The sequence below is a fragment of the Myxine glutinosa genome, chromosome 3 (assembly GCF_964187855.1).
Source record: "Myxine glutinosa chromosome 3, kmMyxGlut1.1, whole genome shotgun sequence".
In the NCBI taxonomy this organism is placed as follows: Eukaryota; Metazoa; Chordata; class Myxini; order Myxiniformes; family Myxinidae; genus Myxine; species Myxine glutinosa.
The window spans coordinates 37581205-37597110 of record NC_136263.1 but is presented as its reverse complement, the minus strand read 5'-3'; the positions used below and the strand labels follow the sequence as shown (position 1 = coordinate 37597110).

Below are 15906 nucleotides of genomic sequence, written 5' to 3'. Positions count from 1 at the left end.
CCTGCTGGCCCACCTTAGCTGACCGTATCGAGGTTGAACGGCCGAAACGGGATGATGCTGAGGACCTCGACTGAGGACCCGGTCAGTGCGGCACACTTGTGACCAGGTGTGTTTTGAACTTATATATATATATATAATAATATACACACACACACACACATATATATGTGCAGATATATATATGTGCAGATATATATATGTACAGATATATATATATATATATATATATATATATATATATATATATATATACATACATATATATATATATACATACATATATATATATATATATATATATATATACATATATATATATATATATACATATATATATACATATATATACTCAAGTTGTCCAGCTCACCATTAGGTTCGAGAGGGTTGATTGCGGTAGGTGGTAAGCAAATATCTCAATCTGCTCCGCCGTAGGGTGAAGCCCAGCAACCTGGTGATTGTGCATGGTTACAGAACGACAATTGTAAGAACCACACTAGCACCACCTGGAATTCATAATTCTTGATCACGGGTGTAGGAATGTACAAGTAAACTTTTCCTTCATAACAAGACCAATGTACAGAACACAAAGAAAATTTCACATTGTGAACAAAATTACTGCCAAGAAATTCCAGGAGCTTACATACCTCGATCTCTTTTACTGGCTTGGAGAGAATCTCCTGAAGAGGCAAAAGGTCATGGCGATACATGGTAGTGACTTCCCCGTGGATGAAAGCAGAGCTGAAGCGGCCAGCCCTGCCGGCTATCTGCAGGGCCTGTGACGTGCTGATGTAGTCCACCTCCTTCTCACCTTTTTCATTGACAAATGGTTTTGTTATCGAGTTGAAGATCATGCGCCTGATGCTCCTGCACATAAACAAGAGTGGAAAAAAAAAAATGACTCACAAGTTCCAATTAAAAGATCTGAGACAAATGCTGTCCAGTTAAAACAAAAAGTTGGCAAATTGTTTTCCACAACATTCTGTGCCTTTATAAATCATGGCGAATCCAATAAAAGGACCAAACCAAGGGGAAACTCACAGGTTCAGTCCCATCCCAATGGCATCAGTTGCCACTAGAATCTTACAGGGGTCTTCAGGGTCATTAAACTTCTTAGCTTGTGATAGCTTTGCACCTGAAACAGAGCAAATTATTAAAACCGAGAGCGTTCATGGAACACCTTACCCCACACAGTTTTGAGAAAAAAAGGACGTGGGCAGGGTCTGCGAGCAACAAATGTTATTGGTCGAGATGACGTAAAATGGTGCAATATTTTGTACAAGTATAGGTATATATAAACGTATACCCCCAGCTTCACGAATGTTCGCGACAACGAATGGTTTCAAATAGGCCTATTCATCGCTTAACGAAAGTCTTCATTCGCCAAAACAAAGGAGTGAAAGAAGGAGCCATCACAGTGTCTGTGTCCAGTGTTTGGTAAGAGTTACAACTAAATTAACTTTATTAATGTGTTATTGTCTGTATTATTCAGGATATAATAATATTATGTTGTCACACGTCACTTGCAACCAAAAACCATCATTATACCAAGCATATCGTTTTGCTTTTAGGCTAAATAATTATGGTTAGGAAACAAAGTGCAATTTTCTCATAGGAAATAATGGAAAACAAGTTCCCACATAATGAAGGTTCACATAACGAAGGGGTTTAAAGCTACATAACCCTTTGCTTAGTGTGGCGATACATGTATTTCTAAACGTAAGGTTTTTAAAAGTGCCAAAAAGGCGACTTGTGTTCTTCAGTGTTCAAGTGTTGAATTCATTTAAAACAAAATAAAGATTTTCTCGGTTGTAGAAAAAAATTCAGAAGTTTACCGCCATTGAGGCACCGTCTCTTACACCACCTTATCTAACATGTTACATTAGTTCTTCGGGCCTGTTGTTTGCATCCTTTATGACACAGAACTGTTATGTTATGTTTGTGTCCTCCATAAAAACAGTAAGTTCCGTTTGGAATGATTTTCAATTTTGTTTGACTACCAGACATATCATTCATTCAATGGAGAGGAATCACTAAAAAAAATAAAAAAATGCTCCAATGAATGAATGATCGTTTTAAGGCCATTTTCCCCGCTAGAGCGGGGGTTAGCCTTGCAGGCCCCATGACAATCATGGTTCCCTGTTTGAGGCAATGTTTTTATGGCCGGATGCCCTTCCTGACGCCAACCCTCGGTCACGCTCTTACGATGCGCAGGGATACGGTGTACCTATTCTAAATCGGGGCACACACCTGCACATTCATCCCAGCAAGCTGGTACTCAATTTGCCGACCTCGGAAGGATGACAGGCTGAGTCAACCCCCCTGGCGTTAATTCAGCGATCGACCGGGATTCGAACCCAGGATCCTAGGATCCCAAGCCGGCACCCTAACCGCTAAGCCAACACCAGGCTCCAATCCGGATCCATATTCGGATCTTCACCAAAATCGAATCGATTCGTCCTTGTCACACACACAACCTGTGCACCAAGTTTGGTCCGAATCTGTCTGCTTTTTTGAGAACTTTTTGAGACATCGTGCTATATATCGTTTTTTGCCCCATTTCTCAATGGTGAAGATTCACTTAAAAATTCTCAAGATCCAGATCCAGATCGGGATCCGGATCTTAACGAAAATCTAATCGTTTTGTCCGTGTCACATTCCAAACCTCTCCACCAAATTTCGGCCGAATCCGCCCATAACTTTTTGAGATATCCTGTTCACAAACAAACAAACAGACAGGGGTGAAAACACAATCTCTATCCACCTTCGGTGGTGGAGGTAATAACACTTAACTGAGCACTCAAATAAATGAAAGAAAACACACCAGGAGGCAAGCTCCCATAAATGACAGCACACTCCATTCCCTTGGACTCAATCTGCCGACTGATTGAATAAATGTCATTCTTGTTAAAGCACACGATGCAATCGCCAGGGCGCAGATGGTCCAGTGTCTCCACGGGCTCGTTCAGCAACTTGATTGGCGAGAGACGGTCATACTTGAGAACCTGCGGTGGGGAAACATGAATGTAGCATTGCAGCCTATCAGATTGCTGTGAATGATTACACTACCACGACAGCCAACATTTGGGCTAATCCAGCCCATTTCGTATTTCATACATCCAAACCAAAGTATCATCAACTTTTCTTGCACTTGTAATTATAGTAAGCGTCATAGGTGAAAACTGACCTCCACTTCCTCGCCTGTCGTGATCATGAGTTCTGTGACCAAGTTGATGGCAGCAGCTTCTCCACACACATGCACTTCCTCTGCACAAACACCTGCACGTGAGATGCCTTTGAGTTACCATGCAATCCACCAGCTCTGGTACAATTTTGAACCAGGGTGTTGTAAAGCAAAGACCTTTTCAGGTGGGTGACATGGCATTCTCAGCTAAGCCAAATTTTCACATACAAAGGCAAAAATAACCTTTACACAGGGTACAATTGATCTGGACTCCACATTGAACCTTTGAGTAGCCACAATTACCCATTCCAAAACCAACTGTACCAAGGAGAGCCCGGGTCCATGCCCAGCCACGAGCCCAGTCTCGAATCATCTGAATCTCGTCGATGACTGCCACCTCACCTGTTAGGAGTCAAGAAAGGTGCGCTACATTTCATACATGGACAACCTGACATGCCCGATCCGGGAAAAACAGAAGTTAAATGAGAACAGCACACGGTAGAGCGCATACCTCCACCAGCCTGAAGGGGTTACGTTTTGTATCCCATTGACAGGCCAGTCCTGAATCCAGACCTCCAAAATTTAATCGGCTTGTTCTTGTCAAATACCCAAAGCACCCACCAAGTTTAGGCCAAATCCATCCACTACTTTTTGAGATATCGTGCAATGCATAGTTTTTGGCCCTATCTCTCAATGGTGAAGTACAAGTTAAAATCATAGCACAGTAAGTCCTCGCTCATCACAAGTTCACATATCACAGTTTCATGTTACCGCAATTTCGTTTTTATGACCAAATATTCGATCATGGTCCAAGTGTTTCATTTTTAGTCCGGCAGATATGTGAAGAATTGTGGTAGAATTGTGCCTTTGATGATACAAGCATGAAACTTGGCACACAGTTAGGGCATACCCTTACAGTGAAATTTGGATGTAGGGGCATTCCAGATTTCTCCTTGGCCCAAAATGGCGGCCATTTTACAAAATGGCGGCTAAGAAGGACATATTTACCTATTATTTCAGACTTGTCATTTGTGCTGCTATTGAAACACAATGTAATGAGCATATTATAAATTGTCATGTACATGCTATGCAATACCTTCATACTGGGTTCAAAATTGGAATCTACGGTGGCCTATAAGGGGCAGAACAAATGGTTTACCATTGCAATAGACAGGACTGGTCTAGCGGTTTAATTATTTAACTTTACATGACTATCTGATTTCTCCTGGGTGTAATTTTGGTTCAATACCTTTATATGAACAACTTTGATGTAGCTTTATGAACTTTCCTATCATAGACTAGGTGACTATAAGGAACAATGCAAGGCTAGTGAAAAGTTACGAAAGCGAATTACTATATTTATGATAATAATGTATGTATTTCTTTTTCAGATGATAACTCGACTGCACTGCACCTTCGCTCATTGACTGTAGTAGCTACCTAGATTTGGTTCCCAATTTGTATATTGATTGGATGGTGGTGGTGGATAATGCTTAATTGACAATGGCCAACAAAAATTTCAAGCTATTAGACCCCCAAAGCCCTAGTACATCTGGAACAAACATGCCTTATCTGACAGATTGGGAGAAGTGTGTGTTATGTCAGGAGGTCACCGATGAGGCCCTTGCCTGTCCAGCTGATTCCAAGCGAACCACAGGGTCCGGATACCAAACTCTTGCAGATTATCTCCTCACCTTCAGCCAGATGGGCTGCCTGCCAAAATCTCTAGAACTGTCCCGCCTGGACGATGGTGAAGGTATCCAGTCAACCTTCCAGAGCCACAAGGCTAAGTGGCATGATTCATGCAGACTGAAATACAACAAAACTGAACTGCATCGGCACAAAAAAGAGAAACGTCTAGTGAAGAAACCGCAAGTGTCTCAAGAAAGTACACCCGTCACAGAGTACATGTAGACCACACACAGCCACAGCCTGAAAAGTGTTTCTTTTGTGACAAACCAGCGGGTACTAATTCTCTGCGAAAAGCTTCCACCTTCGACCTCGATAAACATGTCAGGACAGCTGCCCTGAAACTAGGAGATCAGGCACTTCTTGCTAAACTGAGTGCAGGTGACCTTATAGCACAAGATGCACAGTACCATGTGAAGTGTCTGGTGTCACTTTATAACAAAGCAAGGGCCACAAGCACAACACTGAATGAACAAGATGATATCAATCACGGTATAGCACTTGGAGAGCTAGTGTCCTACATCGATGATGCCCGCACAGATGCTCTTGTGACACCAGTGTTCAAGCTGGTAGACCTAGCAAGACTATACACCACCAGGCTGGAACAGCTTGGAACAGTCTTGACCAGGCGTGTCCACTCCACCAAACTCAAAGATCGAATCATGACATATTTTCCAGACCTAGAGGAGCACATGTCCGGTCGAGATATTCTGCTTGCTTTCAACCAGGATGTTGGCTCAGCCCTTCAGAAGGCATGTGATCACGACACTGACAGTGATGGAGTTTGTCTTGCTAGAGCCGCAAATATAGTTCGTAGAGACATGTTGAAAATGAACTCAACATTTAGTGGTTCATTTGAAGCCCACTGCCAAGAACATTCGGTACCTAATTCGCTTGTATCACTAGTTTCTATGATCTTGAATGGTCCTAACATCCAAGAGCAGTCAAGCCACTCGTCGGTATCAACACCTACTCTCACAATCTCACAACTCCTTATGTTCAACAGTTACTCACGCCGCAGAGAGAGTAGCAGTACTACCACGTCCACGAGGCACAGTCACAATCGGGAGACTCCCCTGCCTGTGTACCTGGGCACCCTTATCCACACAAAGACTCGAAAAAGAGACCTGGTTCATACTATGTTCAACCTGGGTCTCTCGATCTCCTATGGCAGGGTGCTTAGCATCTCCACGGACTTGGGGAACAGAATCTGCCGTTTCTTCCAAAATGAGGGTACAGTTTGCCCCCCTGAGCTAAAAAGTGACCTCTTCACAACTGGGGCAGTGGATAACATTGATCATAACCCCAGTTCAACAAGTGCCCACGACTCCTTCCATGGCACTGGCATTTCACTTTTCCAGCACCCAAATAGCGATAGCCGTGGAGTTCAACGGGTAAACCCAGATGACACATCAACAACAGATGCACACCTGCCACAGTCATACACCATCGTACCTCCTGTTGTTCTGGGTAAATGTGACCCACCTGTACCCAAGCTAGCGGGTCCCAACAAAAGCAACTGCCAACTCATCCCTGAAGCAATGCAGATTGAGTACAGGTAACTGATTATTGTGTTTGAACTGTGGACAGTTATATGTGTACCTAAATAACCAAGACTTGTTAACTTGTGTGGACTTGTTTGTTCTTAATTGTGTTCATTATCTTGCATTTTGACAGGTGGCTGGAGCAGATGGAGAAGACAGTGCTATCTGACACACCACTTAAGGGAGACGAGACAGTATCATGGGCTGGATACCATGCCAGCAAGCAGTCTATTCCAGAAGAACCAGAGTGTAGTGTGGCCTTAACTTCATTGCTGCCTCTCTTCTATGACCAGGCAAAATCTGTGGCAATGATTCGTCACTCCATGGATGTCATCAAGAAAGCAATCGATATTCTGAATCCAGGTCAGATCCCTGTAATCACACTTGATCAGCCACTGTACACACTTGCCAAACAGATCCAATGGAGATGGCCAGAAACACACGGAGAAGATCACTTCGTCATGGTCTTTGGTGGACTCCATATTGAGATGGCAGCATGGAAAACCCTCGGTGACCTTCTGGATAGCAGTGGGTGGACAGGCGTTCTGATGCTTGCAGGGGTTGCTACAAGTGGTACTGCTGATTCCTTCCTGAAAGTGACCCATGTGACACGCACACGACGAGCACACCAAGTCATAGCCAGTACTCTCTATCTTCTCCTGAAGGAAGCCTACAGCCAGTACACCAGTGGACTAGATGAGGGACAGGATACGATACCACTAGATGACTGGTGCGGTGAACAAGCCAATGCAAGTCCACAGTTTCAGTTCTGGTTCCTAATTATGCAGCTAGAACTGGCAGTCCTGATCTATGTGAGATCCGTCCGTGAAGGAAACTTCCAACTGTACACTGATGCTCTGACCAAGCTTGTACCATGGTTCTTCGCCTTGGGACATACAAACTATGCCAGGTGGATCCCAGTTCACTTGCGCGACATGGTGACACTTGCAACAAAGCATCCAACTGTATACGCACAGTTTCTGGCAGGAAACTTCACCATGAAGAAGACTACACGTGCATTCTCTGCCATAGCCTTAGACCAGGCACACGAGCAAAATAATGCATTGGTGAAAGGTGATGGAGGGGCTGTAGGTCTTACGGAGAATGCTGCAGCTTTGCGCCGATGGATGGTGTCTGGTCCAGAGATGGCCAAACTGATCTATAAGTTCGAGGCCACAACAGAAAAAAGAATTAGGAAAACTGAACTAAAACACCATGAACAGACAAAGCACACGCAGGTAGCCTTTGCTCGAGATGTGAGAGCACTCACCCGTGTCATAGGAGAGATGGGGAACCCATTCTGTGACGACAGCAAAGATCTCTTGGTGCTAGACAGCAGAGACCTGGCAGACCCAGCAGTCATCAACACCCTTTACCAGATCGAGAAGCTGGGAAAAGAACAGTATGACACATATGTGAACGAGAGGCTTGTACATCAGACAAAGCCTATCACTGACCCAATAAAAAGAAACAATCTCCCTCTCTTCAGCCGACCCCCAGTCAGAGAGAAGTCAAGAACAGAGTTGAAGGTGGTATCTCTGAAGAATGACTGCGTTCTGTTCTCCAGGCTGTTTATTGCATCCCAGACACGGAATGGAGATCTTGATGAATTCTTTGCACATGAAAACCAAGCTTGTCCCCCTGCATTGTCACAAATGGGCAAAATCCGGCTTGGAACCAAGTCTGATCTGGTTGGGTGCTTAGAAGATCTGATCACCTCACGGGAAAATGATGATGTAAGCCCCCCTGTTGAAGTCATGATCCTGGATGGAGCAGCCATCGTGAACATGTTGGCACCTCGTAATGCGAAGACCTTCTCTGAGTATGCATCACTAGTATTCTTGCCATACATCACATCTCAGATACAAAATAAGAGCAGGGTTGATATTATCTGGGATGAATATTTCCCAGACAGTTTGAAAGCCGACACCAGGAAGACGAGGGGTAAAGGCACCAGGAGACGAGTTGAGCCATCTAGTTCCATCCCTCGAAACTGGCAGGCCTTCCTTCGCATAGACGAGAACAAGGTGGAGTTGTTTGACTTTCTAGCAACGAGGATAGCAAACATTGAGACTGACAAGCAAATCGTCACCACAAACCACAAAGAAGTTTTTTGTACACAGCCACGAGATGTTACTGGTCTTTCCCCGTGTAGTCACGAGGAGGCAGATACAAGGATACTACTCCATGTCCAAGATGCAGTCAGACAGGGCTATACCAAGGTGTCAATCCGCACAGTGGACACAGATGTTTTGATCCTTGCAGTGGCAGCAACTGGATATCTTGACATCGATGAACTCTGGGTTGCTTTTGGCACAGGGAAGAATTTCAGGCACTTGGCAGCTCACGAGATGGCTGTGGCACTGGGACCAAACAAGTGCCGAGGGTTGCCATTCTTCCACGCCTTCACTGGGTGTGACACCGTGTCCTGCTTCGGCGGAAGGGGGAAGAAAACAGCATGGGAAACATGGAAAGCCTATGATGAGGTCACCTCAGCTTTCTGCGCACTGGCTGCCACACCAACCATTTCAACTGCAAATGACAACATGGATCCACTGGAGCGTTTTGTTGTTCTGCTCTACGATCGAACAAGCAGCCAGGAACATGTTAACGATGCCCGCAAGCATCTCTTCACCCAGACTGGTAGATCAATAGAGGCTATCCCACCAACGCAAGAAGCCCTCAGACAACACATCAAGAGAGCTGCCTACCAAGCCGGCTTTTGTTGGGGCCAGATGATGATTTGCGCACCTGAGCTCCCATCGCCAAGTGAATGGGGTTGGAAACAGAGTAATAACGGCTGGGGGATATATTGGACAACCCTCACAGAGGCAACTGAGGCATGCCGACAATTGATTAGATGTGGATGCAAGAAGGGTTGCAGGAAACAGTGCAAGTGTGTTAAGGCCGCACTCCAGTGCTCAGCTCTGTGTCACTGTGCAGGGGAGTGCACACGATAGTATACAGGAGGAATAACACACCTGTTACATATACACAAACATGTGGAAGACTGTTTTGTAGACTCTTTTATAGTGAAAGTCACTTCCACAGCGTTAATGTGGCATTTTCACTTCATTTCCATTGTGTTTCTGGAGTTTGCTCAAAATAGCTCAAAAAGTAATTATTTTTGTAAAGAATAAGGACCAAATAAATGTTATGTGAGTTTGTTGACATTTAATTATGATCTTACAACCTGTTTACGTGAAAAAAACATCATAGGTGTGCTTGAGCAATAAGTAAATCTAGTTTTATAGACATCGGTACTGTGTATCTTATTATCCGTAAACGGCCATTTTTTAAATGGCCGCCATTTTGTCCCTAGGAAAAGATTTGAATGCCCCTATATCCAAAAATCTTCCTAGTAGTATGCTCTATCAGTGTTCAAAATTTCATGCTTGTATCACCAAAAGCACAATTTTTTCACATATCTGCTGGGCTATTTATCGGAATTCCATCACAAGGAAAAACGTTCAAACCACGTGCCTGAAACCACAACTACCCAGGATGCTCATAAATACATTTTCACTCTATTGCGCAAGTACTTTGTACTGTACACTGTATTTCCTCAACGCTCGCAGGATGGAAGACACCCAGTGACAGAGGTTTGCATTCCTTTTGAAACAATCCTGAGTTCTAGGAGACCCGACAGTCCTTCGCCAATCACACTTATTCTCCAGAACAACGAAAGGCTTTTACCTCTCCACATTAGAGGTGAAATTCAATAGAATGAAAAGACATCAGCGTGGTGAGGCAACGATGCAAATCGGCCATGAATACAAGATCGCTGCATCGACTGAGCATTCAATCGTGAAAGGTTTGGCAAAAATCAAGGAAATATTGGAAACAAGAACAAGAATAAGAACAAGAAAAAAAAACAATAACAAGAATAAGAACATGAAAAAAAATGATAAGAAAAAAAGAAAAAAAAGGAAAAGAAGAAGAAGAAGAAGAAGAAGAGGAAGATGAAGAAAAACAAGAAAAGTACAAGAACAAGAAAAAAACAAGAACAAGAAAAAAAAATGAACAAGAACAAGGAGAAACTAGAACAGCACTCAGTGGAGAGCATACCTCCACAAGGTGAACAGTTTACGTTTTGTATCCCAGAGTAGACCAGAAAATCACAATACAGAATCACATTTAATCAAAATCATTTGTCCACAACTTTTTGAGATATCCTGCTTTGTTTCGTTTTTGGCCCCATCTCCCAATGGTGAAGAATCGCTTTAAAAATCCTACTAGCCGGATCCAGATCTGGATCTTCTCCAAAATTTAATAGATTCTTCCTTGTCACACACACAACATGTTCACCAAGTTTCGTCCAAATCCGTCCACAACTTTTTGAGATCTCCTGCTTTATATCGATTTTAGCCCTATCACTCAATGGTGAAGAATCACTTTTAAAATTCTAGTAGCCGGATCCGAATCCGGATCTTCACCAAAATCTAATAATTTCGTCCTTGTCCAATACACTACCTCTCTGCCAAAATTCGTCTGAATCCGTCCACAACTTTTGAGATCTGTTCACAGACAGACAGACTAACTAACAGACGACAGACAGACGGACATGAAAACATAACCTCCACCCACCTTCGGTAATAATAATTTGCCTCATTAAAATCAATATATATATATATATACAGTGGAACCTTGACTTACGAGTTTAATTCGTTCTGTGACCGAGCTCGTAACTCAAATTGCTCGTTTCTCAAATCAAATTTCCCCATTAAAATGCATTGAAATGCTATTAATCCGTTCCAGCCCGCCAAAAACCACACCAATTTTTTTTTAAATATACAGTATATATAAAAATATCTCGCGCTTTATATTTCACCTGTATGCAGCATACAAGTTGGCAGGATGGCCTGGACTGGAGGTACGCACACTTGACTCTAAACTGTCCAGCCTGGGTTTGAATCCCGACCCAGCTATAACCTGTCATGGGTGAATCACAGGCAGGGTGATTCATCAATGTGTGTACCGCTAAACTGGGCGCCCCGTTTGCGTCCCATTAGTTGTTGGATGTTAAGGATCTCACCGTGTTTTCCACAAAGAGAAGGCGAGCTATCGCCGGCACTCTGAACAAGTTGTGGCCTGGCATGCTCTTCTCCTCTGCCGTTATATACGTCCTCCTCGGCACCTCGCTCATGTTTTTCGACGATTGCGTGTTTTATATCCAAGCACAAGTTTTATATAAAACACGACGATTGCGTGTTTTATATCCACAAGTTGTGGCCTGGCATGCTCTTCTCCTCTGCCGTTATATACGTCCTCCTCGACACCTCGCTCATGTTTTTCGACGATTGCGTGTTTTATATCCAAGCACATCATCCTCTTCTTCTTCTCAGTACCGTGTTTTCCACAAAGAGAAGGCGAGCTATCGCCGGCACTCTGAACAAGTTGTGGCCTGGCATGCTCTTCTCCTCTGCCGTTATATACGTCCTCCTCGGCACCTCGCTCATGTTTTTCGACGATTGCGTGTTTTATATCCAAGCACAAGTTTTATATAAAACACGACGATTGCGTGTTTTATATCCACAAGTTGTGGCCTGGCATGCTCTTCTCCTCTGCCGTTATATACGTCCTCCTCGACACCTCGCTCATGTTTTTCGACGATTGCGTGTTTTATATCCAAGCACATCATCCTCTTCTTCTTCTCAGTACCGTGTTTTCCACAAAGAGAAGGCGAGCTATCGCCGGCACTCTGAACAAGTTGACGGCAGAGATACTGTACTTGCACGGCAAGATAACCACGTGACCAGAACCCACCTGGTGGCGTAAACTCAAAATAACCAACATGCGAAAACAAAAATGCAGCGCTATACGGCAGAGATACTGTACTTGCACGGCAAGATAACCACGTGACCAGAACCCACCTGGTGGCGTAAACTCAAAATAACCAACATGCGAAAACAAAAATGCAGCGCTATACGGCAGAGATACTGTACTTGCACGGCAAGATAACCACGTGACCGGGGGGCGAAAGCTCGTAACTCAGATCTCGGCTCGCATCTCAAAGCAATAAACCGCCCGAGCGACGGCTCGTATCTCGAAAAACTCGTAAGTTGGGGCACTCGTAAGTCAAGGTTCCACTGTATATATATATACCGAAGCAAATATATATACAGTGGAACCTTGACTTACGAGTGCACCAACTTACGAGTTTTCCGAGATACGAGCCGTCGCTCGGGCGGTTTATTGCTTTGAGATGCGAGCCGAGATCTGAGTTACGAGCTTCCGCCACCCGCCACCAAGTGGGTTCCGGTCACGTGGTTATCTTGCCGTGCAAGCATCTCTGCCGTATATCGCTGCTGTTTTGTTTTCGCATGTTGGTTATTTTGGAGCTTCCGCCACCCGCCACCAAGTGGGTTCCGGTCACGTGGTTATCTTGCCGTGCAAGCATCTCTGCCGTATATCGCTGCTGTTTTGTTTTCGCATTTTGGTTATTTTGGAAAATTTCTTAGTTTTAACCATGGGTACTAAGAAATTGAGTGCCAAGGGCAGTACTGAGAAGAAGAAGAGGACGATGTGCTTGGATATAAAACACGCAATCGTCGAAAAACATGAGCGAGGTGTGCGTGTTGTCGACTTGGTGAGGCGGATGTGAAGGCAGCTGAAGATTTTATTATAACTTTTGCCGAACTGATACAAGCCGAACGATACATCCCCCAGCAAATCTTCAACTGTGACGAGACAGGGCTCTTCTGGAAAAAGATGCCGAGGAGGACGTATATAACGGCAGAGGAGAAGAGCATGCCAGGCCACAACTTGTTCAGAGTGCCGGCGATAGCTCGCCTTCTCTTTGTGGAAAACACGGTGAGATCCTTAACATCCAACAACTAATGGGACGCAAACGGGGCGCCCAGTTTAGCGGTACACACATTGATGAATCACCCTGCCTGTGATTCACCCATGACAGGTTATAGCTGGGTCGGGATTCAAACCCAGGCTGGACAGTTTAGAGTCAAGTGTGCGTACCTCCAGTCCAGGCCATCCTGCCAACTTGTATGCTGCATACAGGTGAAATATAAAGCGCGAGATATTTTTATATATACTGTATATTTAAAAAAAAATTGGTGTGGTTTTTGGCGGGCTGGAACGGATTAATAGCATTTCAATGCATTTTAATGGGGAAATTTAATTTGAGAAACGAGCAAATTGAGTTACGAGCTCGGTCACAGAACGAATTAAACTCGTAAGTCAAGGTTCCACTGTATATTGATATTGATATTGATACATATATGTTGATATATATTGATATATATACACCACACACCACTTGACCTTTGAAATCAGGGGAGTGGATCGTAACTGGTTTGGATTCCGGATGATGGATCAGTCTCTAGATATAGACGTTAGTTGGGAAATAAGTAGGGCAGCCTAATGAATAAGCAGCCATGGATTGGCAACAAAGGCTGTGTGTGGTAGATCTGCAGGTAGCACTGCAGATTCTTTAAAAAGCAACATTATTATTACAAAGAAATGGAATAGACGAGCACATGTTGAGCCAATATAAAGTATAGTTCAGTAACCTTTCCTGCCCAGAAGTTAATGGTTGGAAATTAGCAGCTGTGCCTTTTGCTTGTTCTTGGAATTTCTCAGTCCAATCAGAATGCCTAATTTCAATATAACCTTTTCCATTGTTATAGCCTCATTAGTTTCTCTTCATACTGTCTTTGGTTTCCAAATTGTTCCCTGTAATGGTGCCAGTAGCCCACCGAATGAATGCTGTGACTTAGTCATTCATTTATAAAATGAGAACAAGACAAACACTTTTAATAACAAGCACATTCTGTTTTGTATCGTAATTAGTAATCTGTTTTCAAAATTAGAATCAAATGAACTTACAGTATGGGGGCAAAAAAAACCCTGTATTTGACTACTTCAGCTCTGGAATGATATTGACAGCACATTCATCTACCTTGCCTTGAGTGACATTACAATGACGATGTTCGAAAAGTTGTTAGAGTAAGTGTTACGTGCTCCTCCCCAACCCCCTGGTCACGGTGTACCTCCGAGCCCCGAGACGAGTCACAGCAGAAAAATGTGTTATTCTGTATGTCAAAGATCAATGGTGAAGCCACACCAATTGTTACCAACCAACAAATATTGTATTAAGATCACACAAGAATAACAACACAAAAACAATAGTAATCAATTGTACAACAAATAGTATATCATTCCTATGATGGTACCATCAGGTTCGTACAATATAACTCACTGTGCTCCAAGTGAGCGAAAAGAAGAAGATTCCCGATGTCTCTATTCCCCGGCTTCAAGCCACAGTTGATTCGCTCCAGCGATCGTCAGATCAATGTCCAATCGAGACCAGAATCCCGTTGGGTTGGCAGTTACAGTCCTGCTGCCAAAGCTGTGCAAAGGCGCCCTCCAGGCGACAGGGAAATCCAAAGGCGCCCTCCAGGCGACTGGGAAATCACACCCTCGGGTATGGACGTTCCAAGGCTCACAGTCGGCGAACCTTATATTTACCTTCAAAATCCGCGTTGCACACACACACACACACCAGATACGTCTGAATGCGGTGAAAACGGCTGAAGTCAAGCAAAGAAAAACCTTGTGCGACATGCAAAGGCTGAAGCGAAGCAAAGAAACCTTGCTCGACGCGCAAAGCATGCGAGTCAAAATGGCCATTGGCCCGTACTCGAGATGTAACGGCAGTCCAACGATTCTCTTCGGAATCGACCGCAAAACCTGACACGCAGGTTGATCTGTCACAGCGATAACAACTCTGTCGCAGGAATCCCTTTCCTGGGCAACCCAAAGTTCACTCGTGACTCTTGCTCGCCAACGTTCGCTCCAGACTGCAAAGCAACTATGCTTCTTGTCTGACTCCACTCGCTCCGCCTTCTTTTTTCTCTTCTTCCTCTTCGTCGTCCGGTTCCCGATCTGGTTTCCGGTTTCTTTTAACTCTAATTTTTCCACCTTTTGAAAACAGTTCATAAACAATAAACCTTTTGAAAACAATAGTAGTACATGGAATCAAAAATGTATACAGTGGTTGAAAACCACCACAACGGAAGTGACGAATCCATAACATAAGTCTCTGAATTTTGACAAGATCTATGCACTTTAAATATCGACAAATTTCTTGCTAAGGTTGACAGAAATAAGACCGAGAGCGAGTTTTATCCTTTCACCAAAGCTATTATCTTGAATGAAAAAATTGCCAATTCTTTCATTTTAGATATTTTGTTGGCAATGGTGAACACCAGTTAAATCCCTAAAGGGTCACCATCAAAAATGTACCATATACTACCACCATCATCGACATGCTAAATAGATGAAGATGAGAAAGGCTTTGTTAGGATGGATGAGACAATTAGTCCAACAGTCTTTGTACTCCTTATTCATGGGTTAAACTCAGCGGTACAGCCACGCCCTCAGCCAATGATGCTACCCCACAACCTTGTGCTGTATACAAACAAAGAAGAAGAATCGGTTAAATGCAATGTACCTCAAGATTCAGAGTCAATC

At 43.7% G+C, this 15906-nt stretch overlaps 1 protein-coding gene across 3 annotated transcripts in view; it reads right to left on the bottom strand.

The window, feature by feature from the left end:
* SUPV3L1 (Suv3 like RNA helicase) overlaps positions 1-15906 on the bottom strand; it is a 60176-nt gene that overhangs the window by 25322 nt on the left and 18948 nt on the right. For 2 of the 3 annotated variants that reach the window (XM_068111043.2, XM_068111045.2), the window contains exons 7-12: positions 3506-3583; positions 3185-3276; positions 2822-3002; positions 1039-1132; positions 645-864; positions 368-448 (exon numbers count right to left, since the gene is read on the bottom strand). In XM_068111043.2, the coding sequence (XP_067967144.2) occupies positions 368-448; positions 645-864; positions 1039-1132; positions 2822-3002; positions 3185-3276; positions 3506-3583 (746 nt within the window). The remainder of the gene's footprint in view (positions 1-367; positions 449-644; positions 865-1038; positions 1133-2821; positions 3003-3184; positions 3277-3505; positions 3584-15906) is intronic. The other variant, XM_068111044.2, reaches the window with a different exon arrangement.